Source organism: Petaurus breviceps, unplaced genomic scaffold, assembly GCF_028583685.1.
Source record: "Petaurus breviceps papuanus isolate PSGF00001 unplaced genomic scaffold, PetGlider_PUasm1.0 90617, whole genome shotgun sequence".
Taxonomy (NCBI): Eukaryota; Metazoa; Chordata; class Mammalia; order Diprotodontia; family Petauridae; genus Petaurus; species Petaurus breviceps.
This window is the reverse complement of record NW_027187287.1, coordinates 3,227,500-3,250,649: the sequence shown is the minus strand read 5'-3', so window position 1 is coordinate 3,250,649 and position 23,150 is coordinate 3,227,500. Positions and strand designations below refer to the sequence as shown.

Here is a 23,150-nt window from a genome sequence, read left to right as displayed (position 1 = left end):
TCAACCCACTAGATGCAACAGGGCTTTTTGGTATCCCTTGTAGGAAGAATGCTCACCATATGCTCCATCCTGGGAGTGGGAGGGAGTAGAGAGTTGTCATTATGAATGGGGCATGCCACCCCTTAACAATCCATGCCCCAGGAGAGAGGAGAAGTTGTGACAAGCCCACCTAGTCATCCCCTGCCTAACATGGCTCTAGTCTCATACTAGGGACTCAGTAAATACTTGTTGATTCATTTGTGCTTCATCGATTCTGTGGCTATTGAGAGGTGGAGGGAGATGAACCATGGAATAAGCTTTCTTTTCTAGATTTGGGACAATTTACTTTTTTCCTAGCTAGTTGTCCCTCCCTTTCTTCTTTCATATTACCCTTCTTCCTCAGTTACTTCCTCCCACAAGACATGGAAAGAGTTAAGTCCTTGTTGCTGGCTGGCAGAGAGAGAGGTAATTGCAGTTGGCATCAAGTATAGAGGGCTTTCCGCTCCTGGCACCCAGCTCCGCCGTAACTCAATGACTGTGATGAGCAAATGTCGTGTTTACTGACAGTCCATTGGACTCACACTGTACACCTTGTGTTCCAGCAAGGGAGATTAGCACCCAGCTTGTGGGGGTGGGAGAGAGAGAGACAGAGAGAGAGAGAGAGGTTTTGTTTTCCATATGGGACAGGTGAAGATTAGGCAACAGGTGTTAAAAATCATCCCCGTTTTCAACTTCAGAACAGAGCTTACATTTTGGGAGAGTTAAGGAACAACTTTCTTATTCCACTTTTCAGGAAGCTGGGAGTTGGGTAGTGGCTGGAGTTTGCTTTCCAAGGAGGGAGAAAGTACCTTCTGCCCTAATCTTTCCCCCACCCTTTAAATTCCATTTCCCCTAAGATAATAATAATTGCTAACATTTATATAGCAATTTAAGGTTTGAAAAAATGCTTTATATATGTTATCTCATTTGATCCTTACAAGAGCCTTGGGAGATACTTACTATCAGCCTCATTTTACAGATGAAGAAACTGGCAAACAAAGGTTATGCATCTTGTCCAGATCACACAACATCTGAGACCAGGCTTCCTGACTCCAGGTCCCCATATATTGTATTCACTGTACTACCTAGCATCTCTCAGCAACACCTGCTTTCTTGCCACAGAGAAGGGATCACTGTGAAAGACTGAAGGCAGGAAAAACAATGAAAAGTCCTTCAGACCCCTGCTTGGGAAACTGAATCCCATTCTTTGCAAAGTCTCCAGTCCTCATTTCCCCCAAAGCTATTCCCTCCACTCATCTATGCCCGACTTAGAACTCTCTGAACAAACTGATACCCTATTCCCACTCTATTGCAGCCTCTAACATGAAGGCCCTTAGACTAGACTTGGCAAGGAATGGATGGTAATGGTATGAGTGTAAATGTCATGGGGAGGTCTACAGGGGCTGAAAAGCTACCCTAACATAAACAACTCTCTGCTCTATTGACTCCCTCCTCTATCTGTCACAGGTGCACAGGGGGCACCATGGTGGGGACTCAGGCAAAGTTGAATGAAAGGAAAATGACTTTATCCTTCATTTTCTCATAAAGGTCCCAGGGGTTTGGGGAACTGGTGGATGGGGAGCAGAATACAACCTGTCACCCTGTAATTTGTACTGGGCTTGTGCTACTCCTGAAATGGAAAAGGCTGTTGGGGTGATCCTTTATCCCTCAGAGCCCCTCCCCTCCTTCTAGCCACACCACAGAGACTATGCCCCCCCACCCCCAACTCCTCCCCACATGGCTCTGGGAATCTTGCCAGCAGAAGGCGGCGGTTTGTGGGCAACACCACCTGCTGGGGCCCAGAGAAAAGGGCTCCATCCCTCTGTCTAACTTTGCCCGACCATAAGGGGCTGAGTTGGGGGAAGGAGAGGGAAGAAGACTTGTCCTTAAAGATGATGACAGGTTGCTAGACCCCACCCTCATCCCCTAACTTAGACCTGAAGCCTCTGTCCTCATGTCCCTGAGTCCAACCGCCCCAACTACCCACTTCCCCCTCTACCAACGGCCGCCTGAAGGACAGTTTAGACTCAGCATCTCCATGATATTCCTCCCCCACCTCCAAGTGTCCCCTGTCATCTCCCTTTAAGGATTCCTTTCCTTGCCACAATTAGGAGAGGTTAAATGAGACATCAGGATATAATTTAGCTGTGAGGAGGGCAGAAGGGAATCATGAACTGATTCCCCACTCCTCTGCCCTAAAGCCAGGGACTCCCTAAAACAAACCCAGGGGCAGGCAGAGCCTGGCTTCAACATGGCATGACAAGATAATATAGAAGGGAAGTTTGGTAAATTTGCCACATAGCTTATGAATGACCCCTCTCCTCTCAACGCCCTACTTGATGCCATCTTTGGACACTCCTTCAGTGTTGACTCTCCATTTGGACCCCTTCTCTCCCTTATCCCACTCTCTCTGCTTTCTGTCTCCAGCTCAGGAAGGAATTGAGTTGATGGTGATGATGAGGATATGCCATTAGTATGTTTATCAATATTCTTCATCAAGATACTTTCCTATCTGTGCTTATTTGAGTCTCACAACCCTATGAGGAAGTACTGTTCTTCATTTGATAGAAGAGGAAGCTGAGCCACAGTTGTTTAGTCGTTTTTCACTTGTGTCTGACTGGGGTTTTCTAGGCAAAGATACTGGAGTGGTTTGCCATTTCCTTCTCCAGCTTATTTTACAGATAAGGAAACTGAGGCAGTTAAGTGACTTGTCCCAAGTCACACAGCTAGTAAGTGTCTGAGGCTAGATTTGAACTCAGGTCTTCCTGACTCCAGACCTAGTGCTCTATCCAACTGCTCTACCTAATTGCCTCTGAAGTACAAAAGGGTTAGGATAATACACTGAATTGATGGCAGAAATAGGATTAGAATAGGTCTCCTGACTCTGGTAATACAGGGGCTGCACTGTCCAAGCACTTGACTCGGAAAGGAGGAAGAGACCTTGACCTCTGGCTAAAGACCAAAAACCCAGCTCTGAGGGCGACCAGATTGGAACTTCACCGAAAGGCCTTTATCCTTTGTTCAGAACTGCATCATCCTAAGCCTCTGCCAACTCTTAAGTATTTATACCTTCTACAAAAAGCCCCTAATTCTAAATTTTCAGCTGTGGGCTAAGTCAGGGTCCCATAGCCCCCAGTGGTGGGGAGAGGTAGGCAGCGAGCAAAGCCCGGAGATGCTCTGGGTCATAGAGAAGCTGGGAGAAGGCAGGATTTCAGTTATCTATAGGAGAAGAGAGAAGCGGAAGGGAGGGAGGGTGCTTGGCCAGCAGTCAGCTGGCTGGGGACAGAAGGACTCTACCCAACAGAATGTATACATGTACCTTTTGTGTAGCTGGTATCTGTCTCAGTGTCTTTATGTATGTATATTAGTTTGGGCATGTGTATATCCATATGGGGATGTCCTAATATGAGAACATAAGTTTGTATATAACAGTGACCCATCCTCCGTATCCCCCTGGGAAAGTCACTGTGCTGAGTTTAACCAGTGGTCAAACTGCTTCCAAACCAGAAAGTCTCAGCCTGGGCGGTTCTTGAACTCTAGTCCACAGTTCTACTATTCCTTCATCAGGTGAGCCAGGACTAGTACCTTCCCCTTCTCTGCCTCTGTTTTCCCAATTCATCTTTATTTTCATGCTGTGTTTTCACGCTGCCTCCCTTCCCACTTCTCCTTAGCCCTGGGATTTCCTCTTCCCCTTGAATTTAAGAGAATAGAAAACCAGTGAGCAGAAGAGGGGAGAGAGACAGAGACAGAGAGAGAGAGAGAGAGGTGTGGTATTGGCAACTTGCCCTGGCATCATGCCTGGCTGCTAGTTTGGATGGGTGCCAGCTGGCTTCTGGCATGCTCAGGCCTGTTCCTTTGCCTTGTGTGTTCAGGGGAGGGGGGGGCAGAGCCGGGTGGGGGCACACGACAAGGCCAAGGAGGCAGAAGGGAGTGAGGTAGGAATGGGGTGGACCCAGGCACAGGGTGGAACTTAGAAGTCTTTCCACCGTGAAATTGCACTCAAAAGTGGCCAACCCAGGCTCACCTTTCCCATTTCTCTTCATTCCCTGGAAGAAAGGAAACCAAATCACCACCTACTACCTCCCCTTCCCTCACTCCAGCCTCCTTCACCAGCCATCACAAGGCTGTAAGGGTTGGATCTCTCAAACGAAGGAGTTGAAGCAGCTGGGTTTCTGAAAGGGTGGTGGGCAACTGGGCAGGATGGAAGGGTGTGGGGGCGAGGAAGGGCAGCTTTTAACCTCTTCCACATTCCAGAGTTGTGTCCCTCCTCCTCATCCAGCAGGCTCTTCCTCCCTGCCTGGCGTAGCTTTAGCATCTGCTTTCCAGCTAGGTCCTTGGGTAGGGGAAGAATGAACTTCCTGATGCTCCCACCAGCCCAGAATCTATGTTTGAGCCCTAGTGCATTGGCTTTCTGAGAATTCTTTGGGTGGGACTTGGGGGAGCTCCCATAGAGCCAGGCAGAGAAGTTTAACTGGGTCTGGAGCTGATGAGCTGGTCATGAAGTAACATCTGGTGACAAGACAGAGCCAAGGGCAGCTCCTGGCCCACCCTGTTCTGGGTGGGTCAGAGCAGGGGTGGTGCTGGTGGGGTTTGGTGCAGCTGGTCCTATTGTCAGGGAATTCCTGCCCCCTCCTTCCCCACCCCACCCCCCAGCTGTTGAGACTGGGACCACCCACAGGGCTGATGAAAGGAGATGCTGTTTGATGGGGGCCTGTACTGGGGAGGGAAATGGGGAACAGGCTGGAGGTTGGGGGCAAGGAAAGCAGAGCAGACTTCTGAAGCTTATTTCATTTGTGGTCTCTTGTCTCTGGAGGGGGGCAAAACTTCTGAAATAAACCAGGCACATAGACCCGCTTCTTACTCTAACTTTAACCCCTTAGCCTTCTGTTTTCTAAAGCCCCAGGCAGACAAAATTCACTGATCCCAAACTCCCATATATCAGGCCTACTGAGGTCTTAAGTCAAAGGTTTGGCCTCAAGACGAAGTCTCTAAGCTGGAGTAGAGAGAATCCAGGTACTCTCAGATCTCAAAAATCAACATCTTGCTTTCATCTTCCCTTCCCCATAATCCTTAGCATGTCTTATAATAGCTTATGTTTTGGGATTCAGCTTAGTCTTTGGAGAAAAGAAGAAAATTTTCCTCTTTTCACAGGAGGTTCCCTGAGAATATCTATGGACATCATTGAGACCCTAATCCCAACATCATATTACGTTGTTGTTAAGAAGACATATGTCTATGTCTTCTTAACTGGACCTAAGATAGACTCTATATGAACTTAAAAAGAATTTCTCTTGGTCAGGAAATGGCTCCAGAGGAGGTCTTCTTAAATTTGGGAAAACATCGATCACTCTCTAAGGTGGTCCTCCCACTCTACCCAATTTCCTTCTTCCCCTGCTGTATCTCTGATGAAGGACACTTTCTAGGGAATGAATTCCTTTCATAGACGGATTTTCGAGATGACCTCTGCAGTCCAACACCGTTATTTTACGCATGATAAAAAGGATATAGAAGTGACTGGGCCCAAGGTCACACAGTCTTCCTTCCTCTTCCTTGCCTTTCTCCCCACTTTGAGGACGCTCCTTCCAGGCCAAGTTAGAACACATAGTCCTTCATAATTCCCCAGCCAAAACGTCCCAGAGTCGGGGGCGTACAGATGCTTTTCACAGCCATTTAATGATTCTCAAGGAGTTAAGTCTGGACAGGATGGGGATAGAAGTGACAGGCTGGCATAGTGCCCAACTTGAAGTCAAGAGGATCTGGGTTCAAATCCTCCTTCTAGCAGCTGCATGACTGTCAACAAGTCCTCAGTTTTTTTAACCTTTCAGAGCCTCGGCTTCTTTAGCCATAAAATGGGGACAGTAATACACATAGGTATTAGTTATACCTCATGGGTTGTTGTGATGCTCAAACTTGATAACAATGTAAAGCACTTGCAAACATTCGTGTAATATATAAATATGCACAGATGTCATTAGTGTTGTCATGAGAACAGGCCCCTTCTAAGAAGGTCCTGAAGCTCAGGACCTTTTGAGAATGGCATGGGAGCCAGGGATAATGGCAAAGGTTACAGTAAATCATAGCTCATACTCATATGGCACATTCAAGGTTGGAAAGTGCTTTCCTCACAACAACCCTCTGATGGAGGTGGAATAAGTATTATCGCCCCCATTTTATTCCTGAGGAACCTGGGGTTCTGTGATGAAGTGACATCGTCATCATTAATAATAAGAATAGTTAACATTTACATAGTACTTTAAGTTTCACAAAGCACTTCATCTTATCCTCACAACAACGCTGGAAGGCAAGAACTATTATTCCTTACATTTTACAGACAAGGAAACTGAGAAATAGAGAGATTAAGTGACCCGTCCAGGGTCACACAGTTAAGTGTCTGAAGCTGGATTTGAACCAAGGGCTCCTTGACTCCTGCTCCAGCACGCTCTCCACTGTGCCACCTAGTGGCCCTTAGGTTATATTGCGAGTAGATATATTCAGACCCAGGTCTCAAGCCAAGACCATACAATTCTCACATATATTTTTAATCAAATGAAATCAGGCAAAAACTAACATTAATAGGATAGCCTTGAAGTGGGGGGAAAGAATGGATGTTTTGCTTTTGTTTTTTGCTTTTTGGAGGGAGGAAAGTAGGGCAGTTGGGGTTAAGTGATTTGCTCAAGGTCACACGGTTAGTGTTAGTTATTTGAACTCAGGTCCTCCTGACTTCAAGGCCGGTGCTCTATTCACCGCACCACCTAGCTGCTCGAGTGGATTTCTTTTAAGAATTAAAACATTAAGGAGAAGTAGCAGGGATATATGTAGAAGGGGATAGAGGATAGGGCTTGCTGTCATAGTATTGGGGGCTGGATCTATAGATATGAGCCCCTAGCCTTTTTTCTTTCTTTTTAAATGACTTGACTAAGATAACTCTTCACTACTACCCTAGGTGGTGCAGTGGATAGAGCACCAGACCTGGAGTCAGAAAGACCTGAGTTTAAATGTGGACCTAGACACTTACTGGCTTTGTGACCCTGGACAAGTCACTTTACTGTCTTTGCAAACTTTAATGAAATAAATTCCTCATCTGTAAAATGGCCTGGAGAAGGCATTGGCAAACCAATTCAGTATCTTTGCCAAGAAAACCCCACTTGAAGTCACAGAGTCAGACACTCCCCTAGTTGCCTCTACTGCGCAGCCAGAAACCGCCTGGTTTCTGCAGGTGGACAGAACCTGCCAAGGGAGAAAGAGCAAAGCCCAACTCCATGTGGCTCAGCCATTTATGAGAAGAAGTTGTTGAATATGTACAGTTAGGTACCATCTTTGAATCTTGTGTGTCTCACCAGGCTTCTGGCTCCAGGTCCAGGTGTGTCACTCAGAGAAACTTTGCTGTCTTTGGTTTCCTTTTCCTGTCTGGGACCCTAGGTGAGGGGACAGTAGTGCCTAGGATACTAGGTGAGGGACACTGGTGCCCAATAAAATAGGTGCTATTATTCACATTTTGCGGATGAGGAAGCTGAGATGAGGAAACAAGTTAAGTGACTTGACCAAGACCACACAGCTAGTAAATGTCTCAGGCAGGATTTGAACTTGTGCTTTCCTGAATGCCATTTCCTACACTACCTACTTCACCACCTAGTTGCCTATAACCAGCCAAATGCACCAGTTTGCATGTAAGATATGCATATGTTTCTGGGTTCCCTTGTGTGTTCCCATGTCTATAGGTCTAGAAAAAAAAAAGGCTTTTTTTTTTTTTGGTGGCTTTCACCCTGGAGAGATAGACCACACAGGGCCATTGCAAGGAAAGTGCTCTGTCAACTTTAAAGCCCTATAGAAATGTGAGCTAAAATTATTACCACCTTTGTTATTATTAGATACACACATCTCTTGGAATGCACCCAGGGGCTTCTAAACTATTGCAGTATGAGGCTGTGTCCTTAGAAATATACATGATGGTCAAACAGACCATAATCAAGTAGAGGCTCATTCTGGAAGCCACACCTGAAGAGATATGGTCTGTTTCATTTTTATGTTGGATGACACATAGTAGGCATGCTTTATATTCTTGTTGCTTGATGGGTTGTTCATCAGTTGACAGAGTTAGGGAGCCTCCAGCCTAGTGAGGGCTGTTGTAAGGTTGTAAGGTAGAGAAACTGGATTTGTTCTCTTGCATCAGAGGGCAGAGTGAGGACCCAGGGGTCCGTGTTATAGGGAGAAGAGCAAAGATATTAGCTCGGTTTTGCAAAGAACAGACTGCCTAATGGGGCAGGGAGCTTCCTGTCTCTGGAAGTGTTCAAGAGAAGTTCAATGACCACTTTTCTCAAATGTCAAAGATGTTTAAAGCATTGAAAAAAGTAGAAAGGATTTCTGCAATGATCCCAGAGGTCCTTTCTAACTAGAAGACTCCAGGATTGTGTGTGTCTCTACACCTGCTCTCCACATACCCAGGCCAGAAAGCCTGCCTGGCTTCCTGCCCCTCCCCCCACCCCTCAGGGCTGGACTCCCTTTTGGAAGGGTTCCCTTCTGAGCTGAGCTTGGGTTACAGTGGAATACCTCTCTTCCTTTGAAGTATGTGCCAGGGGCACAGGGAGTTCCCAGGGCTCTGGGGCAGACTGCCCACTCCTGTTGTTCCGAAGGAACCTGACCACTGTTGCCTGAGCTTTTGACATCTTCCCTCAGATGGAAGAAGTCACAGCTTCCATCCCTCAGGCAGAACCAAACTAAGGCATCTGGGCAAAGTTCAAAGTTGTCCCACTGAGGCTTTGAATCCTAGCCTGAGCCTTTACTGTGGCATATATGTATGTATAAATTCCTTTTCTCTGTGTGTGGTTTAACTATAATTTTATTTTTAATAATATTTTATTTTTTCCCCAATTACATAGCATGTATATCTTGGTATCATCATATAAATACATGGATACCCTAGAGAGTGGAATTTTCTGACACTAAAAATATTTGTAGTTTTTTTTTTAAAAAGTAATCTTGAAAAGGGGCAGTGGGGGGGCAATGGGAGAGCTACCAGGGACTCACAATGACCTGGGTTCAAGTCTACCTCAGATATTTACTGACTGTGTGATCCTGGCCATATCATTTAACTTTAGTGGTCCCGGCAACTCTCAAAGACTTAAGTTACAAGTAGCTATTTTTCTGCATTGGCACAGGTACTTTTCTCATCTACACCAATAAAATCATGGGTTTGGATCAGGAAAAAAAAAATCTATCTTGCTATTTCTTGAACACCAGATTCTATCTCCTAGCTCTTCCCAATGCCTGAAATTCATTGCCTCCCCAACCCTGCCTCCTGACTTCTCTAGCATCCTTTAAGATTCAGATCAAGTCTCATTTTCTGCAAGAGTACCTCCCTCTCACCTCCAACCCTTCCATGTAATATGTATATCTCTCATTTTACATAGTCGCTTGCATGTTGTCTCCTCCATTAAAACGTGAGTATTCTATGAGTTGGGACTGATATAAGTGCCTTTCTTTGCACCCCCCGCCCCATGCTTAATTCAGTTCCAGGGAGGAATACCCCATAGGTGCATCAGCTTAATAAATGCTTGTTGACTGTCTGTCTGTAGAGATATCCTTTGCACCCTTCCTACCACTGGAACAACCACCAGGTACTGTAGGAGAGATGGAGCCTGGGACAGCAAGGGCAGTAGACCCTAGGGAACATGTTAGCTGGAGCCTGGGACAGCAAGGGCAGTAGACCCTAGGAAACATGTTAGCTAGGTTGTTGTACCTAGAAGGCTCAGGAAGCTGCTGAGAGTAGGGTAAGACTAATGACAACATGTTTATATAGCATTTTACAAAGCTTAGCACTTTCTTTTAATAGCTTACATTTCTATATGTGGAGCAAGCATTATCACCATTTTACAGGTCATCAGCTGAGTCTCAGAAAACTGAACTGATTTATCTATGGATAAGTAATAATAATGGCAATAGCGTAGCTCCTTAAGGTTTACAGAGTACGTTACACATGTAAACTCATTTGATCCTCACAACAAATTTTTTTTTGCTCTCTTTTTGGGAGGGCAGTTGGGGTTAAGTGACTTGCCCAAGGTCACACGGCTACTAAGTGTTAAGGGTCTGAGGCCAGATTTGAACTCAGGTCCTCCTGACTTTAGGGCTGGTGTTCTATTCACTGCGCCACCTAGCCACCCCCATCAACAATCTTTTGAGGCAGGTGTTATTATGATTCCCTTTTTACAGATGAGAAAACTGAGACATATGGAGGGTTAAGTGGCTTGCACTGGGTTACATAACTAGTAAATGTCTGAGGCAAGATTGGAATTCAGGTCTTCCTGGCTCCCCAATTCTGTATATTCTTTCCACTGTACCATGTAGCTTTGTGACTTATTGGTCAGAAGTAAAATTTGAACCCAGATTTTTTTAATGCTTCTTTTCTTAAATGAATTTTTCAAATATTGAATGTTTCCCTATACAAAGAACCGAAAAAGAAGACTGCATATAAAATCATAAATCTCTATGAGCTGAATCTTTCTTGACATATTTTATATTTAATATAGTAGTTCTATCACTACCCTGCTTGATTGTATCCCCCCTTCTGAACTTCCTTCTGCTTATTTCTCTTTATTTTTAAGGATTTATTGTGGTTCTTTTCTTTTTACTTCCTTTCCCCTCCCTCACACTATTGCCAACTCCTTATTCCCCCAAATCTCACTCTCTGCCCTCTACCTCCAGTAAAATTCTCTCTTATGACAAACCCATAGAATAAATATGCACATTGGCTGTGTCCAAAGATGGAGGACTCATTCTGCACCTCTGGTCACTAAACTGTTCAAAGTTCTGGTCTTTCGCAGTTGTTTTCCTTTACAATATGTAGTCATGGTATAAATCATTCTTCTGACGCTGTTTACTTTATTCAGTGCATCAGTTCACACATATCCTCCCAGGTTTCTCTGAATTCTTTCCTCTTGTCATTTCTTATGGCTCAATAGTATAATACAATAATCCATCATTTTTCTATAACATTCACTTATCCAGCTATTTTCCAATTGAAGGGCATGCACTTTGTTCCCAGTTCTTTGCAACAACAACAAAAAAAAGACTGCTATAAATATTTTTTGTTCATAAGGATCCTTTTCCTTTTTAGTTAATCTCTGGGACAAATCTGATTCCCAGGTCAAGTACTCTTTTCACCACACCATGTGCATAGTCAGACAGGATTTTAGATCTAAGATAGGGTTATATCTGATAATTTGGGAATTTGTTGTCAAAACCTTAGCCCTCAAACCTTATCCAGGGAAAACCTAGGGGAACCTGGCTTTCTTTGGCCTTCTTAGGATAGCCTCTATCTTTAGGAATTGTACCCATGGTTTCCTTTGTATGGATGAAGAGACCTCTTCTGCCAAGTGTGAATCAGCCCTTCTTCGTAACTTGTCTTGGAGAGTGGCCCAGAGCAGTGAGACTTACCCAGGGTCACATACTCAGTGTCTGTCAGGAATGAGATTTGCTCTCAAGTCCTATGGTGCCAAGGGTGGCTCTTTCTGTCTATTGTACAACACACTCTTTGACCCATTTTAGGTTTTTTATATTATTAAAATATTCTTCTCAGTTATTTTGTTGTTATTGTTCAGCCATTTCAGTAGTGTCTGATGTGACCTCCCTCCCCCTTTGGGATTTTCTTAGCAAAGATCCTGCAGTAGTTTGCCAGTTCCTTCTTCAGCTCATTTTACAGATCAGAAACTGAGGCAAACTAGGTTAAGTGATTTGTCCAGGGTCACACAGCTAGTAAGTGTCTAAGGCCAGATTTGAACTTTTGAAGGTGAGTCTTCCTGACTCCAGTCCTCAGCACTCTCTCTGCTTCCTCACCTAGCTGCCACTTTAACTTAATTAAGGCAGATTTTCAAATCAAGGGACATAGCTCATAGCTAAAACAGCATTTACCACACTCTCTGTATTTTGACCCTGTTCTAGAGGTGAATTTCTTAGAGTTTTATGGTGGAGTTGAAGGAAAAAAAATCAACCAGTTTGCAGGCATAAGAGCCAAATAAACTCTTCCCTTTATGCTTCCCATCTTGACACATTCCTGTCATAACTTTACCTTTCTTCGTACTCAAGGAAGGCAGTTTGAGAACAGGTGAGGACCCTAAAAAAAAAGCATGGGGAGTAGTTACTTCTCCCCCTCAACTCCCTTCTGTGTCCTCACTCCCACCCTCCCATCCCACCCCCTGGACAGTAGGGAGAGAAGGGAACTGTGAGCTGAGCCTGGGAGACAGACCCTGCTGCTTTGTGCCTTTGGGAAAATGGCCTTATTGTCTCAAGACAATGATGGGGGGAAGGAAGGGAGAGGGGAGGCTGGAGAGGCTGCTTTCCATAGAAATACTCCTGGCTTGAAGAGAAAGGGAGTTATAGAGGAGGCCCAGGGCTGGCTGGCAGGGGAAGCATTGGAGTCCTTTAAAACCCTCCATAGTCCTGTTAAATCCCAAACAGAGCAGGGCTTTCAGAGCAAGGGGGTTGGGGGTGGGGAATGCCCCAGGAACCCAGGTCTGCACTGGCAAATGTCAGCCCTCAACTGTGGGCCAGAGAGGAGGGCAGGGGGCTGCTACTTGAGCCTGGGAGGAGGGATTTGGACACATCATTCTCCCACCTCTTCCTTCCCCAAGTTCCAGTGAGTTCCCATACCAGAAATCTTGTTTCCCCATTCACCACCCTTCCCTACCTCCAGCCCCCATTACCACCAGCCACTTCCTCCCAGGGAGTGACCAAATGGGAAGCAGTCTGGGAGAAAAAAGAGGAAAGGAAAAGAGAAGGGGGGATCATTATTCTAGAAGTGGGGACCTTGTCTAAATCTGAGGTAGCGGAATACAGGAAATGTGGGCTATGAGAGGAGGACTTCACAGAGATCATTTTTGGCTGTCCTTATCAGTGTCCATATGACTAAGGAAGGTTACTCTTTTTCTTGATATCCTCCCATTTGCTTGATGACATGAGAAAAGACTATAACTTCGGGGCCCAGCCAGTACGTATGGCTAGCTGGAGGGCCCTCCTCCTCTTCTCTTTTCCAACCTGAAGTATAAGGAATGCCCGAGTGGCTTCTGGGTCTTCTTAACAGCAAAAATAAAAAAGGGGGGGGAAAAGAATGCAAGACCCCTTTCTCTTTTCCCTAAAAGCCCAACAAGGCTAGAATTATTCTAGTCTGAGTAGGAAGAGAATGAGCTGGAGGGTTCCCCTCAGTCTGGGATATGCAGCAGAGACTTGAACCCAGGACCCTTCCTGGGGAAGGCCTTCAGTAGATGGCTGACTGGTATGGTGGAAAGAATACCTGCCGTAGAGTCAAAAGTCCTGAGTTTGAATCCTGGCTCTTACACTTGACACTTGGACCAGATGGTATTTGAGGTTCTTCTAGCTCTAGGTCTGTGATCCATGAACCTTTGTCCTGGCTTCCTTCAAATCTCAGTTTAAATCCCACTTTCCATAAGAGATCTTCACCTATTCCTTTCATCTAGTCCCTTCTCTCTGAGATAATCTCTCATTTACCTGGGGTGTATCTTGGAGCCTAGTTGTTTGTCTATTGTCTTTCCCATTAGCATATAAATACCTTGAGGGCAGGGATTTTTTTTTCCTTTCATTGTATCACCAAGCACTTAGTACAGTCCCTGGCGCGTTGGAAACACGTGGTAAAAGCTTGTTGACTTGGCATGACTTTGGGACTTCGGCAATTCACTTGACCTCTTGGGGCTCTTGCTTCCTCTTCTATAAGATGAAGGACTAGGTAGTCTCTTGGACCTCTGCTAGCTCTAAATAGGATTTTCTGGTGTTAGGAGACACCCTGAAGCCCAGTTTGCTGGGACTTTAAACCCTCCCTTAACTCTTCCTGACAATTATCCAACATTACAATTGGATTATCCAACAATTATCCAACATTACAATTATCCAACAAACTCCAGTCTATCCCCGCTGCTTTTTTTCACCCTTTCTGTCTATCATCTAGGTCCCCTTGTGAACCATTCTTGTTCTTCTTCCCCCCCTTTAAAATGGAGCTTACACAGCCCTTCACATGAGGACCAGGTAAAGGTCCAAACCTAGCTCACCTCCTCAATACAGAGCATATTCCCCTAAGTGCTTTTCTGAGAGCACTCTGATTTCAGCAAATAAAACAATACTTTTTTTTTAATAATCTTTTATAATTATAAACCTCTTTTATAATCTTAGATCTTGGAGCTAGAAAGAGATCTTAGAGGTTATCCTCAGATAAGGAAAATGAGACTTAGTGACTTGCCCAGGGTCACTCAGCTAGTACCTGAAGAGAGATTGAACACAGGTCTTCTTGACTTTAGGTCCAGCACTCTATTTGGTAAAAATACATTGCCTCTCTTTGTCAGGCATATGGCTGATCTGGCTCACAAAATACGGTCACTGTATCTATGGCTATAGTCCCTTGCTCTTGGGAAACCAGAGACTCAGAAGGAAGCAGGGGCTCAAATTCCACCCTGTACCCTATCTTTCTGCTTGACCTTCCCTTGGATTCCCTCAAGCAAATACCCCTGACCTTTTTGGACATGGCAGATAGAGGAGTCCCAGGGACACTGGGAGAGGCAGAAGTTAAGAAGATTTAACTAAAGTTGGAACAATAACCTTGCCTCACTCTAGCCCAACGATCTAGTGGGACCATGTGGTTTTTCCTGCCTCCCACCCATCCCTGCAGTTGGCTTATAGTAAGGCCAAATGACTTCTCCCAGCTTTATTACACATCATTAGGTGCTGATTGCTCCCTGATTCCGACTATCCTCTGTCTAATTGTTGCCATTTATATTAATAGGATTTTTGTTAAAACACACACACACAACCAAAGCCTCTTGGGTCTTCATGGCAATTCACTTCTGCTAAGAATTGGGGCAGGGGGCACCGTTAACAGAACAGAATACACCCCAGTTAGAAGGGGAAACGAAAGGAAAGGGTGTGTGTTGGGTCCCCTTCTCTCCTAGGAATGCTTTCAGGAATGTACTCAGGTAGGGAGCTCCTTCCACTCGGCACTCCAAGGCTGAGGTTCAGAAGATAACTTTTCTCTGACCTGGATAGTAACATTGCCCTGCTCTTCTGAAGTCCTGTTTTCCTCTTCACTTTGTGTGTGTGTGTGTGTGTATGTGTGTGTTTTCCTTTTCTACAGGTCCTTCTACAACTCATATTAGCATCTCCCAGCTTTCTTTCCCTGCCATCCCTAAATAATACTAAGCTCCACCCCCCAACTGTCTTCTTTTCCTTGACATATCCCAAAGTACCTTCTTCTCTTTCCTAGGACCATTTATCCTTGACCTGTTTCTTCATCTTCTCTTTGTTCCTTCAGCATCTCTCCCTGACCCTCCTGTATAATGGGATTCAGTTTCAAGATTTTCTCCCAAGGACTGATGTCAACCAACCCCTAACTGAGGAGTCTGGGAGAGTGGATCTCAGTCAGCTCCTCTGGGTCCTACAATCAGCTATTCCCTGATGACCTGTCTCCTCCCCTTCCCAACCCTCTCCCCCCACATCCTCTCTCCACCCCCACCCCCCAATAAGCTACCTCAGCAATGAGCCACTGCTGAGCCCAAGGCACATTCCTTGAGCACAGCTGCAGGCAGAACCCAGCCCCAGTCCCTGAAAGAATCCCAGTGTTTTCCCCAACTCGGGCAATAAACAGAGACTGAACTGGTCCAAGAACAGCTGCTCTGATTCATAAAAATCATTTTTTTAAATTTTCTTCAATTCAGAGGGTTCTATCTTGTTGGAAGAAAGAAAGAAGTCTTTTATCACCCAGTTAGGCAGGCCTGTCAGAGTCTGAGAGGGTCTAGTTTCCCATCCTCTCTGTCTCCTGTCTTTCATTTGTCCCCTTCACACTTAGAATCTCCCAGTCCTGTCCTTTTTTCCTTTCTTCTAACTTTCTCTTTCCTCCTTTCTTCCTATTTTTTGTTCTTTCCCTCCTTCCTTCCTTTTCACCCTCCCATGCATTTCCTCTCAGACTCACACACATACCCCCAGGCACCAATTCATTACTTTCTCATCCTCTCTTTTTTCTCTCTCTTGTTTCTACTTTGCTTTGCCTCTCCCACGCTGTTTTCTCCCAGTGGTCTTTTCTTTTACTTCTTCCTCCCACTCATCCCCCCTCCCTTCTTCCATGTCCTCATTTCCATCCCTTCTTGCACTTTTCCTTTATGCATCTCTTTCTCTAGGGTCAGAGCCTCAGTGTTGTCAGAGGCATTTTCCAGAGCCAAGCCTCCCCGAAAGCCTCCTGCCCTCCCTCTGCTCCCACAGCTGGTCGGGGAGCCAAGAGGCATCGGTATACTGGACAGCCTAGCCCTGATGGGGTCTGCCTAATTGGTACTGTGATCGTGCTCAGGCCCCCGACAGACATGGGCAGATTCCCTCCACTGTACCTACCATCTCCCTCTGCACCCCCCACAACCACTCCTGTCATCTCTAAGACATTACTGGCAGCTGCTATCTGGCTATATTTGGTCCAGTTTAAAGTTCAGGAGACTGCTCCTGGCAGAATACCCAAGCTTTTGGTTATAGGGTCTCATTTTGGTGTGGAGAGCATGTGGTCATATGTTGTCCACTCCCACCAGCACCAGCCTTTGCCTCCTATGAACCCCTTCTCCCGTTTCCCCAACAGAGAAAGAGTAATTTCTCTGGCATTCGGTGGGTTAGTGTTCTGCCCTCCCTGTCCCCAGACTAGGAGGGAAGGGAGCAGTAGAGGACTGGGTGGGGAGGGCATCCCCACCCTGAGATGCCTTTTCAGTTGCCAGCTGTTTGTATGGGCTCCTCCCAATGGGGAAACAAGAGGCAAGGACCTCCTGAGGGGTTGCAGGGGGGTTCTGTGCCTGGGAAACTGGCATCTGGGATAGAGGAATTTACAGACTTCTGTTTACCAAAACGAGGGCCAGTAAAAGTTTTAACAACAGCCAATTAAAAGAGAACAGCTGCAGTGATTTAACCAATCTGTCCCTTCCCCTGGCTTTGGGTAGCAGGGAAACAGTAACCTCCCATCACCACTACTTCCACCCTTGCCCCTCCCAACCCTCCACCCCTGTTTTCCCCACCCTCTCAGCTTCTCTCAAAAATGTTTTCCAGCAGCTGAGGTTAATCTAGCAAACATCTGTTCCAGATGTGCTTCGGCACAAACCAGACAGAGGCCAAGTCTATCCATTCATCTCAAACTTCGCATCTGTGTCCTCATGGAGGAAGGTGGCAGCATTGGGGATCAGGCACGGTCCCTTTGTCCTTTTCTCTGAGTTGGCAGTGCCCTCCCTTCTGAGATGGGGGCAGCCCTGTGCCCACAAGATTTACTGACCAGCTATTTTTCCAGTGCTCATGACTGAACAGGCAAGGATGAGAAGCTTTTCTTGGGGTTGCATGAAGAATTACCATAAGGCATGGGACTAGGGGTCCACCCAGAACAGTAGTTAGGGGCAGAAGGATAAGGGAGGTGTTAAGGAAGCTTCTTTATTGAGATTTTCAGTTGTTAAAGACTGGGGACTGTAAAGCCTCTCCTCTAAGCCACCTAAGACTCTTCTGCTCTAGTCTCAGCAAAAGGCCAGAGATTCAATCCTGGGGTTTGAGACTAGTGCATCCCCCATCAATAACAACAATAATAGCTGACATTTATATAGAGCTTACTATGTTCCAGGTGTTGAGCTTTATAATTTATTGCTTTACAATTATTGTCTCATTTGATTCTCACAACAGCCCTGGGAAGTAGGTGCTATTAAGGTCCATTTTATAGCTGAGAAAACTGAGGCAGACAGAGGTTAAGTCACTTGCCCAAGGTCACAGAGCAAGTAAGTGTATGAGGTTGGATTTGAACTCAGATCTTTTTTACCCTAAGCCCTATGCTCTATCCACTGCACCATCATTAGACACTTGAACTGTGTCCACTCAGAATTCTGCTACCAGAGATGAACCAACCCCATGCCTCAACAGACTCTAAGAATCTCACTAGGAATGGGTGCAGGGTTTAAGTAGGGGGTAGATGTCAAGACTGGGTACCTACCAGCTGGGAAGTCTGACTTACAACTCGGCATACCTGCTTCCAGTTTGTACTAGTGATTCAGGGGAACCTTGACCCTGGTACATCTATCTGTCAGCCTGTCCCTCTTCAGGCTCCCTACCTACCACCTTTCCTCCTGCGCAAGGCCTCCTTCTTGAAAGTTATTGAGGTTCAGAAATGAGATTGCCATTAGATGAAAAGCTGCTTACATGAAATGGGAGCATCTTTGAATAAGGATGAGGGTGCTGATGTCAGGATGCCAGGAGCTAATTATGCTAGTTGGGTTGCCCGATGCCTGCACTGTAGCCCAGGCTTCTAACTTCTCACACCCAGTTCCATTGCTCAGCTACAGGTTAGGAAAGCATGGTGGGCCAGATCTGGAAATCTCCCAGGGCTTCTGGGATGCTACTAGGAGTCTCTGGTTATTTTCGAGCTTGCCCAGCAGGAGTCTGGGTGCTGTTCCATACCCATGGATTTCCTTAACACAAGCAGGATCCTTAACACAGGCCAGACTTTGCAAGGCCAGGCTGTTTGGTTCAAGTTCTTGCTCCTCTCTTCACTTCACCCCAACCTTGTCCCCTCCTTGAAAAAGCAAAAAAAAAAAAAAAAAGTCCAGTTTCTCCCTGTCCCCACCCCCACCAAAAAAAGAGTCCATAGGCTTCAGGGAGGAGGCTTGGTAATTCTGAGGTCACTGAAACTGGCTTCAGGGCCTGAGGGAAGAGGATAAAAAGGTGGAAAGGGAAGAAGTTATTTGATCCCTATTCAGTGATTAAAAAAAATAACCCATCCCACCAAAGTAGGATGTCCTTATCTCTCTACCTCTGAGACAATTGTCATAATATAGAAAATAAGTTTATTTCTTGGCCACTCGTTGGGTAGAGGCTGGGGGTAAGGAAAATGAGTCTCAGCCTTCTGCATCATTTCCTTAGGGGAAAGCTGCCCGTGGATATGAACCAAGGAATTAGAGACTCCATGTTTGTTATAGCAGCTGCAAAGTCGGGGAGTGGGGTCAGGATGGGGTTGAGGGGAGGGTCTGTGGGAGAAACAGGATGGGGAACACATGTCCCTGACACTCCAGTAGAGCTGATTTTAACTCGGAACCCTATCACCATGGCCAAGATCTTTCTCTTTATCTCCATGGGAATTATCTCCATCCATCTTGCTTCTCTAGTTCTAATGAGTTGAATACCTGGTGGGGGGAAAAAAGTCTGACCACAAGGAAGAATCCCACACTTGATGCCAGCCCATGAGTTCTAGGTTTTTGTTTCCAAACATACCCATCCCTGTCCCTTTGGCTGTGGTGGGATGGTGGTGGGATAGCCCTTTATTCCAGCCCTTTCTTAGGATTCAAGATCATTTTACCTATTCTGTCCTTTACCCAGTCAACTCATGCTGTTAGGCAGAGGGAATCATGGGAGGGTGGAGAAGAAAAGACTAGTCTTGAAAACAGACCAGCACCCCTTCCCCTTTCCTTCCACCCCAGCATCAAGGAAGCAAGAAGTCTTCCCAGCCAAGGAGGGCAGCAGGCCATGCTTGACCATTAAGCTTAGCATTTGGAACTGAGAAGCTTGGAAAGATGTAGGGTCTCCAGGGTCCCTTTGTAACCTTGAGTCCCTTAGAGGGATAGATAGAGTTAGATAAATAGGAAGACCTGATCTGGTTGGGAGAGTGACACCTGTTATTTTCGCATGAATTCATGTGGTGACTGAACAAGTTGAATGTACCTACTGAGGAATAATTTACTTTGGCTATGCCCTTTTGGGGACTCCATACAAGATCCCTAGACATAGCCTCCTGCCCATGCTTCTCACACAGCAACCCTATCCTCATCTGGCCTGCCTGTATGTCCCCAGTAGAATATAAGCTATTTGAGGGCAGGGGCCATTTTCTGTTTCTATCTCCAGCACCTGACAACAGTGCCGTATACATAGATGGTGCTAAATACATGCTTGTTGGATTGTATTGGATTAGGTTTGGATTGAACCAGATCCTTGGAATGCTTCTGAGCAGCTTTGTGTGTATTCCTGAGGTGGTGGTGGTGGGTGTCGAGGCTTGTTTCTCACTTCCTGCCCTTCCATCAATTAGCCACTCCATCAAATGGGGATAAGCATACCTGTTATACCTACCTATCTCACCAAAGTGCTCCTGAGGCACAAATGAGGTCATGTATGTAACGTGTCTTACAAATTGTAAACTACTATGTAAATATTAGTTACTATTATCTCCTTCGGTTCTCAGCCCCCTTGCTAAGGGTAGGAGGCATTTTCCAATAGACTTATCAAAGGATCAGGAGAAATACTAAAAAATACAGTTTAAAAGCTCTCCACCACCAAGTCCTGGGCTGCACTGACGGCACTGCCCTTCCACCAATTATAAAAAAAGCCTTCCTTGTGCCTAAGGCTACCTCTTACTGAGAGAGCCAGAACTCCAGGCTGGGGAGAACATGGAGCCACACCCTTTTTCTTCCTATCAACTAGAAAAAGCAACTCTTGCCACCCCCTCCCCAGGCTGATGAGGTGATCCATTGCCATTCCTCTTTCCCTTCACCTCTCCTGAGAGGTTTCTTAAAAACTCTTCTCTTGCTGCCTCTGAGCACTTCTCACCATGGTGGCTGTGGTTGTGAAAGGAAAATCAAAGTGGGTCCCCTCCCCTCCTTCCTTCCCCTCTCCACTCCCTCCATCCCATCAGCAATTCAATTTGTACAGCACCGGAGGGATGGTATTAGTCAAGTCAGAGTTAATATGATGTATTGATGGTTTGATTTCCCACTGGTGCTCTATATGGAGTTCTATAGGGTATCCATACAGAGCCGGACAGTATCTCACCACCTTGGTGTCTGGGCTGGGGCTGGAAGGTTCCCAGGGGGCCAGTGGTTCTGCCTCTCCAGCCTCTCTCTCTGTTTCTCTAGCTCCAGGGTACCCCAGATTTTCGGGGAGCCTGGCATCTACCTTCCTACCCATGAGCCACTTAGATCACCATGGAAACAGCAACGTTCTCTACGGGCAACACCGTTTCTATGAAACCCAAAAAGGCAAGTACCAGCAGCAATGGGATCTAGCTATAGCTAGCATTGCCATGGAAGCGAGTGGGAAACATTGAAGAGAGAAGCTTTTGGTGCTGCAGGAGAAGGTGACAGAGCCTTGACATTCCCTGGGGGTGGGGGTGGGGGTGAGGGTGGGGATGGGGGAGAGAAGTTAGAGGGAGATCTATGATGGGATGAACTGAATCCTGACAAAATGGAGTGGTTGGTGGAGTAAAGCCTCCCGGAAGAGAGGGTGCTCTCTTGAGACATTAAAAGGCCTGGTCATGAGGAGACATTTGATCACCTAATGAAGGAAACACTGATGAGTCAAGGGATGGTCCAGAAGCTTTGGTTTGTCCACCAGCATTTATTAAACACTTACCGTGTGCCAGATACTATTCTAGCTGCTGAAGATACAAAGAAAGGTAAAAATAGACCCTGTCCTCAAGGAACTCCCATTCTAATGGGGGAGAAAACATGCAAATAATTAAGTACATATAAGATAGATCCTGAGGAAGTGGTAACAATCTTAGAAGAAAAGTCCCAGCTGTGAGTTAAGAACTACGGAGTGGGGCAGGTGGGTGAGGGAAGGAAAGCAAGAGAAGAAAACCCAGAACTCCAGCCCTGCCCTAGCCTCAGCCGGCTGGAACCCTCAGTGCCTTTCAGTCCGTTCTCCTACTCTTTAGCTCCACCCTTGTCACCTGTGACCCCTCGAGAGGGCAGTGGGCCATGTGCCCAGTGGTCTTGCTCTCTTCTGTCTCTGAGTGGGGCGAGGGGAAGAAAACTCCAGGGGCTTGGCGTCCCAGAGAGTTCCTGGGCATGCTTTGAAGGAGGTTGCTACTGTACTCTGCCAAAAAGAGAGAGATTCCCCCACACACACAATTGTCATGTGTATATTTGTGTGTGTGTGTGTGTGTGATTCCTCCCCCACCACCCTAAATTAATCTCCATCCCAGCAGAGCTATTTTGACAGCATTTGTCACAAGCAGGCAGGTGGCTTGTCCCAGGCCCAAGAAACCTGACCCCTCCCTCCCTTGCAAACCAGAGCCCCTGGGGAGTTCCTGGGGTGCTGCCTCTGGCAGGCAGGTTTCAACAGGAGGCTGCCTAGTGGGCCTCTCAGCTTTCATAATATTGTGTCGGGAGCCTAATCCAAGAACATTATTTGGTTTTGGAAATTGAGCTAATTAGGTTCCCCCCCTCCTCCTCCCTCTATCCCCACCCCCCTCCTTCTTTCACTCTCCCCCTTGTTTTTAATTAGCAGGAAATTGACAGAGGAATTTACATGACTGAGGACAGTTTTACAAGTTCCAAATGTTTCTTTTGTTTCACCCTCAGACCAGTAGTCTTTCAGCTCTCAGCCCTCAGCTCCCAGCCTGTGCTGGCCTGGCCAGGCTACCCTGACACTAAGCATTTGGGGCAAGCCCAGTGAGGGGAGGTTGGGGCCCTCCCTCCTCCAGGATTCCTCGGTGGTCTCTGGAGTTTTGAGGCTTGTTTCCACTGGGGGCATTAGGGGCAGGTCAGGAGGCTGTATCTTTGCTGAGGCAAAGAGGGAGAATTGCCAGGGAGGATGAGGTTGTAGTGGGGATCCCCCCACCTGATGGTCAGTTCCTCTCTGGGCCATGGGCTGTCAGTCTGGGACCCCACGGGGATGGGCGAATCAGTCAGGCAGACAAGGAATGGATGAGGGAGAAGCAGAGAGGGCTAGCAAGGGAAGCTTGCCACTCAGGTAGAAACAATTCCCAGACATTCTACCCACCCAGCTTCAGAGAAGCGGCCCCCACGACCCTCTCCCCTCCTTTCTAGGTCCAGCTGGAGAAACAAAAGGATGGAAAATGTCCATCTAGTCCTAAAAGCTGCTCCTGGAGATCTCTCTGTCTCTGTCTCTCTATCTCTCTCTCTGTCTCTCTCTCTCTGTCTCTGTCTCTCTCTCTGTCTCTCTATCTCTCTCTGTCTCTGTCTGTCTCTATCTCTCTGTCTCTGTCTCTCTCTGTCTCTCTCTGTCTCTGACTCTGTCTCTGTCTCTCTGTCTCTGTCTCTCTCTGTGTCTCTCTCTGTCTCTCTGTCTCTGTCTGTCTGTCTGTCTCTCTCTCTCTCTCTCTCTCTCTCTCTCTCTCTCTCTCTCTCTCT

The 23,150-nt window shown here is 46.4% G+C and overlaps 1 protein-coding gene across 1 annotated transcript in view; it reads left to right on the top strand.

Moving 5' to 3' along the window:
* BAHCC1 (BAH domain and coiled-coil containing 1) overlaps window positions 1–23,150 on the top strand; it is a 179,919-nt gene that overhangs the window by 100,139 nt on the left and 56,630 nt on the right. Inside the window, exon 4 of the mRNA XM_069064081.1 lies at window positions 20,910–21,032. Within this exon, the coding sequence (XP_068920182.1) occupies window positions 20,910–21,032 (123 nt within the window). The remainder of the gene's footprint in view (window positions 1–20,909; window positions 21,033–23,150) is intronic.